Raw genomic sequence first — 13,404 nt, forward strand, 5'->3', positions numbered from 1 at the left:
ATATATGTGATTATTATTTATAAATGTATTATTATAACTGTCCAATTTTAACAATTTTAATAATAACTGAAATAAGCCATGTTATTCTTAGTAATAATTTGTAATATATTTTATTAGAATGGTTACTTTAATTTATTTTTGATTTATTTTATTATAATCAAGAACAAAAACAATTCTAAAATATTTTAATAAGCAATTTTCACACTAAGTAAATATTTTAAGCTTAGTTATGAAGTTATATGCATACAAGTGAATATGGTGAATCTAAAGATCTGTAAAATCAATCTAGTCATCAGTTCTATAATACACTGAATTAGAATATCAAACTTAACTATTTAAGTGTCTTCTGAATGAAATCTGTGTATTCCTCATTAACCTTATTAAAAAGGTCCATAAAATTTTCCATAAACCTCATGACATTTGATACTTCTAATTAAAAATCAATAAATCACAGTTTTCTTCATTAAGTGACTAATTTTAAATGGGTATTCTTCTTTCAGAAGGATGAACTCATTTTCCTTTTTTTGTCCTAAGATGTTCATTCAGGTGTAACTACATTGCAGTGCACTGTATCCAATTTATTCATTTCATATTTATAAACAGGTTCAGTTATAATCTTTGCATTTATCTTGATATTATCATTTAGACATGAATACCATTTAAATATATTTAAAAGTTATTGTGCATACTTTCTATTTCATAATAAGTTCCATTCAAATAATTCAAATAGTTTGGTAGTTTATAACTTGAAATTAACACAAAAAATACACAACTCGTAATGTGGAAACGTGAATTATTAACACTTCTCTAATCATTACAATCCTCATGATAAGCTTTAGTTTTCAAAGAGCTGAGTTTTTAACTACTTAAATTTAGCCAATATATTTTATCAATAATTAAAGTGGAAAACATTCTGAAAATATGTATGGAAATACATACCTGTGCATGTGAAGAATTTAGATTCACCCACACTAAGCTCTACTTTGCTAAGTGAAATTGTCACTTGAAGAAGAGCTGAAAAAATAATTGAGTAATAATTAACTTATGTTTTACATATGAGTTCTAATATGTCAATACTTGATGTGTAAAACACACAGTCCAAACATTAAACATTTTTAGCTGATTTTTATTTCCCATAAAGACAAGCAGAAGCTCTGTAAAAAAATCCAACAAAATTATATATTTACATTATTATAATTTCACAACCAGATCGAATCTATTATTCAAGTTAACATATTAAAATTCTGTAAATCAATTAAATTATATAATTCATAATCAGAAAACTATATTTTATTCATAGGCTAGGTCTTATATTGAATACTAAGTTGGGAAATATCTAAATAAAAATTTTATGGCAAAGTTGGAACACGATTTGAATGAGTAAACCTAAACAGTCATTACAAAGTTAAGAATATATAGAAATTACATTTTGACTATCTTCTAAAATATTTACATGCAAAAAGGCATATGAGTGAAGGGAGCATTGCATAGTGAATGATGGATGCACGTTTATTTTCACATATAATAAGTGATGTTAGGATCCAGGATAATGACAATTTAGGAGAGGAGATACTTGATTTTTCAAAAGCTTACTGCCAAATATGTAACACAATAGCTGAATAGTCTGGAACTTTGAAGTAAATTAAAATGTAGCTTTAGTACAGATTGACATGGTGGACAAGACACTGTGATAATTCCATAAAGTATCACACCATCCTTTGTTTTGAGAAATAAACAGTTAAGCTTTAAATGAATTAATGGAATTGTAAGGAATAAATGAAGGAAATATGAAAATAAAGGACAAGTCTATACTGAGAATTTGATGACCAAAGTAACCAGAAGTTGACTTAGATGAGCATTGAATCACTTAAACCTTGGATATATACCCAAGCTTCTCCAGTATAATGAGATGCTACAGAAAACCATTTAACACTAGACTTGAATCATGCCTTACCCCACCACAACATACAGTGAGAATTAAATCATTCAACAGACTGGCAAATAGAAATACCGTGGAGGCTTGTCTATCACAGATTAGTTACAGTTAAACTACATTAAAATTTGGGATTTTTGGCTATAAGTATATGTTCTTTGGAAAACCTTAAGCAGACAAACTATGCTCAAATGTGTCTCACTTCTAGAGTTGACAGCTAAGTGGCAGAACACTCATAAGTGCCCTTTAGGAGAACCACATCATTGCCCCAACATTTTATAAGCAAAGCTCTCTTTATCTAAGCTTGCATTTTGATATAAAATCCATGATGACAGTATGCATTGTGAACAAGTAATAGGAAACCTTTTCAGCAACCAGTAAGAGAAAAAGACACATGAAATTTAAAATAAAGCACATTATAAATTAAGAATATGTCATCGTGGTGGATGCTTGGCTAAGTGGTTAAGATGCTGTTTATAATGTCCAGTATCCTCACTGGAGAACCTGGTTTGAGTCATGGCTCTACTCCCAATTCAGATTTCCTGTTAATGTGCACCCCCAGGTGAAAGCAGGTGATGGCTCAAATGCTTGTCATCTGCAAACAGGAATTATTTGACTCTCTGCTTTCCAATTTGTAACCCTTTGATTTCTTTTTATTATATAATTGCTCTGGCAAAAACTTCCAGAACTACACTGAATAGTAATAGTGAGAGTAGGCATCCTTGTCTTGTTCCAGATCTTAGTGGTAATACTTCCAGCTTTTCCCACTTAATTTGATACTACTTGTGGGTTTGTCATATATTTCCTTGATTGTGTTGAAAAATGTTCTTTCCATACCCAATTTGCTTAAGATTATTATTCTGAAAATAATTGTATTTTATCAATGTTTACTCTGCATCTATTGAGATATTCTTATGGTTTTCATGCAAATTGTTGCTGCAATGTATTAAATTTATTAATTTGCATACAATGAACCATCCCTTCACCACTGAGCCAAATCACACTTGGTCTGACTGGATGAATTCTTTCATGTGTTGTTGGACTAAACTAGCTAGTATTTTGTTGAGGATTTTGCATCTATTTTTATCAGGGATGTTGGACTATAGTTCTCTGTGGGATCTTTTCCTGGTTTTGGAATTACATATGCTGGTGTCATAGAAGGATTTTGGGAGGATTTGCTCATTTTCAATTGTTTTAAATTGTTTAAGAAGAATTGGGAATAGTTCTTTTAAAAGTTTGGTGGAATTCATCAATGCATCTCCCCAGTCTAAGTTTTTCTTTGTTGCTGGGTATGGAGAATTTCTTTATTACTGATTCAGGCTCCATCTTGGTTATTTGTCTATTTAGGTTTTCTGTATCTTCATGCCTCAACTTGTGGATTTCACTAATGTTGAAATTTCATATTTTAAAGTTTTACTTTTCACATCTATTAGAAAGAGACAGAACAACTTTTGAGGTGCAACATTATGCAGATTCACTATATATAAGGACCACTAAAGATTAAATGATTGCATTAATTATAAATCAGTTAACAAAGCATTTTGCAGCCATAAAATAGATATCATCTAAAGCAAATCTTATTTAAGAAAACAAAACTTTAAAGCCCCAAAATTCAAAAGTGAATTCACAGTAAATCTATTTCCTCTGTGAATGGCTTTCAAAGAAATATAAGTATTAAAAACTTGAAAGTAGATGTGAGTCAACTACCATGAAACTGTTTATAGATTACACACATTCTGCAAATCACTCTTCTGGATGCTGTGGCATGAAAAATCACAAGTATAGTTCTAAATGCAAGTGAATTTTCAATTTATTTGGGTGGGGCAATGAAACTACATAAAGATATGAAAAATAATATAATATGCTGTATATCAATATGCTCACATACTGTTCATAGAGGAAAATAAAACTTAGACTCAAAAGATGGGATCAACTTTGTAGTAACAAAACTGGATTAGAGACAGCATTTCATATAAGGTAAATCATAAATATTCATAGAATATACAGGGAATTGGAATATCAGTGTAGATAAGCATCTTATACAGATGTAATTGAGATGACATATGAAAAATACAATGTAAAAGCCTCCGAAATATATTAAAAGCCATGGTTTAATATCTATACTTAAGTTTTTGTTCTTCAATTATTTATAAATAGAAACTAACATGATAAAATTGACATTTAGTAAAGATAGGTCTCGAAGTAAGATGACTGACATAATAGATTAAGGTAACTATATAAGCAGTTTAGGAATGTTGGTGAGTATCTGGATTGACTGTGGCAAAGCACATGGAAAAGTAGGGATGGTTGTTGTAAATATTTCAAAATGTAACTTATCTTGGTGATCACTCAGAACATTAGCAGTAGAGGGGAAAGGTTCCTATGAGACTAGAGTCACCAACACACGTAGTATGTGAGTATTTGAAGGAAGACAGGGAGAATTTTCACTATTTCTCCTATTCAGCTAATGTATGGAAAAATGTGAAGTCATAATTTATTTTAAAATGAAATGCAGGCAACATTATAACAAAGATTACTGCTGTCATAATGAAGCTTAAATTAATATTTATAATTCAAGCAAGCATGCAGATCAAACAGCAGATATTCAAGGGACTTTCTTAATTTACAGAAACATAAATATAATGAAGCCATTGGCATTTCTAAGCTCCATCAGGGGACCAAAAGCCGTTTGCAATTTGATTCAACATTTAACAGTGACATTTAAAATGGCCAGTCTATCACCTGCAGAGATTTAAAGCTGACATCCTAATCAGTCTACTACCCACCTGACTCAAACCCGATCTGAATTCACTAAGAATATCAGTGATATTCAGAGATGATTTAAGGCACTCCCTATATCTTGCAACTATGCCTTATAACATTTTTCATACACACAACTTTTTCCCTAAGCCTTTACATCAAGGGAGTTAAAAGAATAAGGCACTCAATTTAGTAATAATAGGAATCCTCAGAGAATTTTATTCCTGAAAGGTCTTTTTAAATTATTGATTATTCCAATTGAATATTATTTTCTTATTTAACACACATTTTAAAATTTTATCTAATCCGAGAGAAGTATCTGCTTTATTTCATTTTTTTATTATTGACTGTTCATGGCAGTGCATTTCTTTTTTTTTTTTTAACTTTTATTAATGAATATAAATTTCCAAAGTACAGCTTATGGATTACAATGGCTTTCCCCCCATAACGTCCCTCCCACCCGCAACCCTCCCCTTTCCCACTCCCTCTCCCCTTCCATTCACATCAAGATTCATTTTCGATTCTCTTTATATACAGAAGATCAGTTTAGCATACATTAAACAAAGATTTCAACAGTTTGCTCCCACACAGAAACATAAAGTGAAAAATACTGTTTGAGTACTAGTTATAGCATTAAATCTCAATGTACAGCACACTAAGGACAGAGATCCTACATGAGGAGTAAGTGCACAGTGACTCCTGTTGTTGACTTAACAAATTGACACTCTTGTTTATGGCCTCAGTAATCTCCCTAGGCTCTTGTCATGAGCTGCCAAGGCTATGGAAGCCCCCTGAGTTCACCAACTCTGATCATATTTAGACAAGGCCATGGTCAAAGTGGAAGTTCTCTCCTCCCTTCAGAGGAAGGTACCTCCTTCTTTGATGACCCGTTCTTTCCACTGGGATCTCACTCACAGAGATCTTTCATTTAGGTTATTTTTTTCCCCCAGAGTGTCTTGGCTTTCCATGCCTGAAATACTCTCATGGGCTTTTCAGCCGGATCTGCATGCCTTAAGGGCTGATTCTGAGGCCAGAGTGCTGTTTAGGGCATCTGCCATTCTATGAGTCTGTTGTGTATCTCACTTCCCATGTAGGATCGTTCTCTCCCTTTTTGATTCTATAAGCTAGTATTTGCAGACACTATTCTTGTTTATGTGATCCCTTTGACTCTTAGTCCTATCATTATGATCAATTGTGAACAGAAATTGATCACTGGGACTAGTGAGATGGCATTGGTACATGTCCCCTTGATGGGATTGAATTGGAATCCCCTGGTATGTTTCTAACTCTACCGTTTGAGGTAAGTCAGCTTGAGCATGTCCCGAATTGCACATCTCTTGCCTCTCTTATTCCCACTCTTTGTATTTTTTTCTTTTTTTATTTTTTTAACTTTTATTTAATAAATATAAATTTCCAAAGTACAGCTTTTGGATTATAGCAGCTTTTTCTCCCCATAACCTCCCTCCCACTCGCAACCATCTCATCTCCCGCTCCCTCTCCCATCCCATTCACATATAAATTCATTTTTAATTATCTTTATATACAGAAGATCAATTTAGTATATACTAAGTAAGGTTTTCAACAGTTTGCACCCACACAGAAACACAAAGTGTAAAGTACTGTTTGAGTATTAGTTATACCGCTAATTCACATAGTACAATACATTAAGGACAGATATCCTACATGGGGAGTAGATGCACAGTGACTCCTGTTGTTGATTTAAGAATTGACACTCTTATTTATGGTGTCAGTAATCACCCGAGGCTCCAACGCCGATCTTATTTAGACAATGTCATAGTCAAAGTGGAAGTTCTTTCAAGTATCATTTCCGAAATGAAAAGACTTGAAAGTCATTACTCTCCTCATTACAACAATAATAAGCTAAACAAAACAAATATCAACAGCTTCTCTGGGCACACTAAGGAGCTGCAGTTACAATGCAATGAGCACCCAGGAATCATCAAAGGTCGTAAAGCTGGAATCACAGCTGGGACCTGCTTATCTGGAACAGAGCCCTGGCTGAAGCACTTAGAGGGTAACTTTGTGTGAAGGCAATTTTACCCAGTGGCTGGAGGCCATTCCTACCATGAATGGGAAACTCCCAGGCAACATGGACTTAGGGATCCAATACTTTGCTTTATCTTGAGGAATCCCACCAACTTTTCACAGTAGAGGGCTTAGAAACATCATTTATTAGCTATGACAGGGAAGAGGAACAGTAACCACTGTGAAATAGGATGAAAACCATCTTCTTATTTAAAGGCTTAAATGTGAATCGTTTAAATATATTCATTAAAAGATAAAGATTGACAAAGTGAGTATAATAACAATATTCAGCTACCTCTTGTCTTTTGGACATTCACTAAATATACTGATTCAGACAAGTTCAAATAAAGCGATAGCAAAAGATATGTTAAAACTAATTGAAAGAAAGCTGGAGGTACTACACTAATTTCAGATAAATGGAATTCAGAACAAGGAAAATTATCAGAGACAAACAGGAAGATTGCTTAATGATTAGGCAGCCATTGCTTTAAAACCTAGCAAATTTGTGTATACACCTAAATTCAGAACTGCAAAATACACTTCAAAAACCTACAGAATGAGGGTAGGCATTCTGGCAAAGCAGGGTACGCCACTGCTTGGGACACCTGTATTCCATTTTGGAGTGCTGTTTGGAATTCTAGATGCTCCTCTCTCAATCCATCTCTCTGTCTTTCTGCTGCATGGTTGACCAGGATGGAATTCCTGGCTTAAGCCTGCCCAGCTCCAGGTATTGCAGCCATTTCAAGTGTGAAACAGTGAATGGAAGATCTCTCTCTCTTTCTGTTTCTCTCTCTCTTTCTCTCTCTCTCTTGCGTGCGTGCGTGTGCTCTCTCTGTCTCTCCCCACTCCTGCTCTACCCAGACACCCTAACTTTCAAATAAATAAATATTTTTTAAAAATTGACAAAATTTCAAGGAGAGAGAGAAAGTTCCACTATTATATTTGGGAACATCAATCTTCCATTAATTGGCTGTTCAAAAATGCAAAAAAACAGAAGCATAAACTTGGCTTTAATTGCCTTATCAATTACTTTGGTCTAATAATATTTACAGAATTCTTTGTCCAACAAGATCAAGCTTCCATGGATGGACCACAGTCTGGACAACAAAATACACCTGAAACTGTGAATGTTCACAAAACACATGAAGAATGTTCCCAGATAATAAATTTTAAGAAACTGTAGCAAGAAGAACAATTGAAGCATGAAAAAGAAAAGGAATGAAAATTGGAGTATAAATGAATAATATTGAAAAATAGGAAAATAATATATGAAAATCAGCAAAACCAAAAGATACTTCAGTGAGGTAACAAATTCATAAACCTCTCTCCATGCTCATTAAGAAAAGAGAAAGACAGAAATTATCAGTATCAGAAATCAAAGAGTGGCCATCATTGGAAATGAACATTAATGTTCCATGGAAACTTAAGGATAATAAGGGGCTACTAAAATCACTATGCACAAAAATTTGATAACTTCAATGAACAGAACAATTGTTTGAAGCACAAATTGCCAATACTTACACAAAAAGAAATATAATCAGTCAAGGCCCATTTCCTTTAAAAGAATGGAATCAAAGATGCATACTTCTTCCCACCACCACCAAAAAAAAAAAGGAATGAAAATATCAGGCAAGGGTAACTCATAGTTGAATTCTACCATACATTCCAAGTACAAAAAAGGACAACTCTCTACCATTTCCTCTTGAGATCTGAAGTGTAGATAATAATTTATAGCTCAATTGGTGAAATCAGCATTACCTTAATAAAAAACTTGTTAAACTTCTAAGAAAGGAAAACTATAGAAAAACATTTCACATGAACAAAGATGCAAAATAAAAATAGAAAGCAAAATAATAATAGGTAATATCCAACAATTTTATGTAGTACAAGCAAGTGGTATTTATCCCACGTAAGCAAGGCTGTCAGCATTTAAAAAAAATCAATAAATTGGACATACTACACAAATGCAAAAATGTTAAATGATTACATCAACTTTTGTAGAAGATATTTGGCATAAAAAAACTGAGCAAACAAGGAACAGAAGAGAAATTCCTCATCTAGATAAAGAATATCTACCAAAACCAGCTTTAATAGTGAAATTGGACAGTTTTCCCTTAAGTTGGAGAAAGGAGGAAGTGTCTTTTTCTCACCACTACTTTTCAATATTATGGTGGAATTACTAGACAGTGCAGTAACACCAAGAAAGGATACAAAATGCATACATATTGGGAAGGAAGACATAAAACTGCTAGCAAATGTCATTATTGCATGTATAGAAAATTCAAAAGTACATCATAAGTACCCCTGGAACAATGTTAGTGTAGCAAAGTGGCGAATTACATGTACAATTTCATTGTTGTTCCATGTATGGGTAAGAGCTAGGATTTGAAATTTAAAAACAAAATTAAGCATCATTTAAAATTGCATCAGGTTAAGAAGCAAATCCCAATCGGTGTCTTTTAACTGGACAGTTCAGGCCATTAACGTTCAATGTGACTAATGAAAAGTGGTAACTTTGCCCTGCCATTTGCCAAAGATAAGTTCTAATATATGCTTTGAATTCCCTGTGATCTTTTGCTGTGAGCTTTCCTTCCTTTATCTTCTTTCATACTGATGACCGTGTTTCTGTGTTTCTGTGTGTAACACATCTTTAAGCATCTGTTGCAGGGCTGGACGAGTGGCGACAAATTCTTTCAATTTCTGTTTGTTATGAAAAGTCTTTATTTCACCTTCATTCACAAATGATAGCTTTGCAGGATATAATATTCTGGGCTGGCAGTTTTTCTCTCTTAGTACCTGGGCTATATCTCGCCATTCCCTCCTAGCTTGTAGAGTTTCTGATGAGAAGTCAGCAGTGAGTCTGATTGGCGATCCTCTGAGAGTCATCTGACGTTTCTCTCTTGCACATTTTAGGATCTTTTCTTTATGTTTCACTGTGGAGAGTTTAATTACAACGTGTCGTGGTGAGGATCTCTTTTGGTCGTGTTTATTAGGGGTTCTGTGAGCTTCCTGTACTAGGATTTCTCTGTCCTTCTCCAAACCTGGGAAATTTTCTGCTAATATCTCACTAAAAAGGCCTTCTAATCCTTTCTCCCTCTCCATGCCTTCAGGAACTCCTAGAACCCGAATGTTGGGTTTTTTAATAGTATCCTGAAGATTCCTGACAATATGTTTTAGATTTCTAATTTCCTCTTCTTTTCTTTGATCTGACTGTATCCTTTCCTGTTCTCTGTCTTCTAAGTCCGATATTCTCTCTTCTTCTTGAATTGGGGTGTCTTTTTCATTTGAGGGCGTCATGGTGACTTCCTTGTTTTTATTACCTCGGTTTTTGCGTTTGTTATTTGGCATATTGGAGATATTTGGTTTCTTCACTGTGGTGCTTTTTCCTGTTATACTATGACTCTAGATTAAGTGGACTATCTGTTTTTGATGGAGCCTTAGGGCTTGAGATGGGTGTGGCCTGAGAGCTCTGTTTGGTGTGCCAAAGGTGACACTCCCAGGTTAGGCGTGGTAAACCTCTCTCTCTCTCTCTCTCTTTTTTTTTTTTTTTTTGATTCAAAAGGGAAGTAATTCTGCACAGCTGAACGAAGTTGGAGGTAGTTAGCAGGCAAATGATATACCCACAGGAGCCAGAGATCGGAAGCTCTTTCCCAAGGACCACACAGGGAATCTGTTCGGCCCTCAGAGTGGGCTCAAATTCTCCTTCAGTCTCCCACTGGGTTGCCAAAGTTACGGAATTGTAGCGTCTCTGGAGAGTACTCACGTGAATTCCGTGAGTTCTCTCCCCCACCGTCTCTTTTTTCACAGTCTCAGTTCAGTAGCACCACAAATTTACTAGGTCCTAATCTCCTGTTAATTCGCCCTGCCCAGAGTCAGGTTTTTCTGCTAGGCTCAGGGCCGATGCAGACCTGAGGTCGCTCTGCTTATGAAGTATGTCCAAGATGGCGCCTGCTCTTTGTCTTGCTCGCCCTTGAGAGGTGAGCAGAGAGAGAGAAACCCGTGTCCGTACCAGTCACCTTTTTTTTTTTTTCTCTCTCTCTCTCTCTCTCTCTTTCAGTTAGCCTGGTGAACTCTTCCCCCCCGGGGGTCGTTCCCTCTAGTCTCCTCTCTCCGCTTGCCTGCCGGTGTCTCGGGCTATTGAGGTTCGGCTCACCTCGCGTTCCAGCACTGGTGTGTTGAGTCTGCTGCTGGTGTCCCGAACTGTGGGCTCCCACGCTCTCCACGCAGGTCCGCTGTGAATCACACGTTCCGGAAGAGTTTCTTCTGCTGTTTCCTCCCCTACTCTTCCTTGAACCTGCAGTATCTCCACTTTTATTAAACTATCTCTCCCCGGACTATCAGTGTGCTCCCTTCCTATTCCGCCATCTTGATTTACCCCCGGCAGTGCATTTCAATAACCTATGTGAGGTATTAGATTTTAAAAATTTCTAAAATTTTTGAAAAATTCAGAATTTTGCAGCATTTAAAAGAAAAATATTCTATCACCAAGTATTTTCAGAAACTTAACTAATGGCCAAGAGTTCTAATAAAAGCATTTTAAATTAAGTGTTCATTATAATTTTACCAAGAAAACAAAATTCAGAATTTTAGTGTGATTCCTCTCCACTTGTATGCTTCTGAATATATACAAATTTGACACCTACCTAATTTAGGAGAAAAAATGTCTCAGTTGCTAGGTCATCTGAGTCCTTTTTTAAGACTGACTGGATGGGGTCAGTGTTATGCCATAGTGGGTAAAGCCACTGCCTGCAATGTTGGCATCTCCTATAGGTGCTGGAATCTGGGCTGGTCCACTTCGGATCAGCTGTTTCCTAAAGGCCTGCCATCCACGTAAGAGATCTGGATGAAGCTCCATACTCCTGGCTTCAACCTGGTCCGACCTTGGAAATTGGCTGTATGGAGAGTGAATTAGTGGATGGAAGAGCTCTCTGTTTCTCCCTCTTTTTCTGTTACTCAGACTTTGAAATTAAAAAAAAAAATCTTAAGAAAAAGAAATAGTGCTTAAAAAAGACTGATGGGTCTACCTTTTTAATGTTTTATTTTCTTTTCTACTAGGCAACTTCCTCTCAAATTATAATTCTAGTTTAGTCATTTTTCCATTTGAAACAATAATAATACATGATTAATGCTTGACACAAACAAAACAAAAAACAACCAAAATATGTAAAGAACTGTTTATTTCTCAAACATCATGGTACGACTTGTCTTCATTATCTTATTTTCCAAATAAGCCAAAACAAAGACAAGAATTCGCTAGGTCCTAATCAACCAACCTATTCTTTATTGCATCCTACTGGCCCTACTACTAAAATTAGTGTTCTGCAGTTCAACCAAAGTTTTCTAATTTTCAAACTTAATAATATTTTTCAGCTTTCATCTTTGATTTAATGAAAGGTGAGATCTCACCAACTACTCTTTTCTTGGCCCATTTCTTTACACACACATGTTTATTCTTTGGCCACTTTCCTGAGTAGTTTCATGTACATCATCTCCCTCAGATTCTTAAATATTAGGAATTTTTAGCAATATTTGTTGTATTCTCTTGTAAGTTTATATAACTTGTTCTACCTCTTTCTTCTCCTTTTTACTATCTCTCACTCTCTCTCTCTCTCTCTCTCTCACACACACACACAATTATTAAATGATGAACACTATTTTATGCAGCATATGTATAGTGACTGATTTAATCTTGATGTATTCTACTAAGTAAATGAGAAAACTGAGGCAAAGAATGGTGGTCATGACTTGCCAGTGGACACTCAGCCAATGCGTGATCTGAATGCAGTCATTTGTGCTCTTAATCACTTCACTAAGTGCCTGTCATATATTAAACATGTCCAGTGTAATTTGGACCACAGTTTCCAAAGGTGAAGTATTCTCACTTCATCTCTTAATTAGAGAGAAGAGAAACACACACACACACACACACACACACACAGAGCAAACCAATTTTCACTATGATTTCTGCAAACATTTTTGGAAATTTTCATTGTACCTCCTTCTTTATTTTAAAACATTCATATTCCTAAATATGTGTATATGAAATACAAGAAACTTGTTTAGGGACCGGCACTGTGGCACAACAGGTTTACGCCCTGGCCTGAAGCGTTGGCATCCCATATGGGTGCCGGTTCGAGACCTGGCAGCTGTTGCGGCCAATTGGGGAGTGAACCATCGGATGGAAGACCTCTCTCTCTCTCTCTCTGCCTCTCCTCTCTCTGTGTTACTCTGACTTTCAAATAAATAAATAAATCTTTAAAAAAATAAATGTTTAACTTAGATAAAATTTTTAAAATGGAATTGAAATAAAATATATAAACAAACACTTTCATATTTATCAAAGTTAACATATCAAAATTCAAGAACATTCTCTACCTATAGTATATCATTCTTTATTCCATCTCTTAAGTGATGCTATTATTATTCACTGAATCTGTTTTGGTAGAAAAATAAGAAATAAACAAGATTCTCTTCCCTGTTCTTCTCTTAAATATAAACTGTCATCAGATTCAACTCATTCTTCCTTTAAACGTCTCTCAAATATGCCTGTTTTGTATCCTCAGGGCTTAATCCAGTGAGTGGTCTGCAAAAGTGAGTAAGATCAACTACTGGGCTTATCATACATATTTCAGGATATTTTGCATGTATGAATATTTGTGTGCAAA

General features: G+C 35.1%; 1 protein-coding gene across 2 annotated transcripts in view; it reads right to left on the reverse strand.

Moving 5' to 3' along the window:
* Nucleotides 1-13,404, reverse strand: part of NCAM2 (neural cell adhesion molecule 2) — a 586,819-nt gene that overhangs the window by 272,789 nt on the left and 300,626 nt on the right. For both annotated transcript variants that reach the window (XM_051819201.3, XM_051819203.3), the window contains exon 2: nucleotides 940-1,014. In XM_051819201.3, the coding sequence (XP_051675161.1) occupies nucleotides 940-1,014 (75 nt within the window). The remainder of the gene's footprint in view (nucleotides 1-939; nucleotides 1,015-13,404) is intronic.

The sequence above is a fragment of the Oryctolagus cuniculus genome, chromosome 4, assembly GCF_051225735.1.
Source record: "Oryctolagus cuniculus isolate XC-2025 breed Fujian yellow rabbit chromosome 4, ASM5122573v1, whole genome shotgun sequence".
Taxonomy (NCBI): Eukaryota; Metazoa; Chordata; class Mammalia; order Lagomorpha; family Leporidae; genus Oryctolagus; species Oryctolagus cuniculus.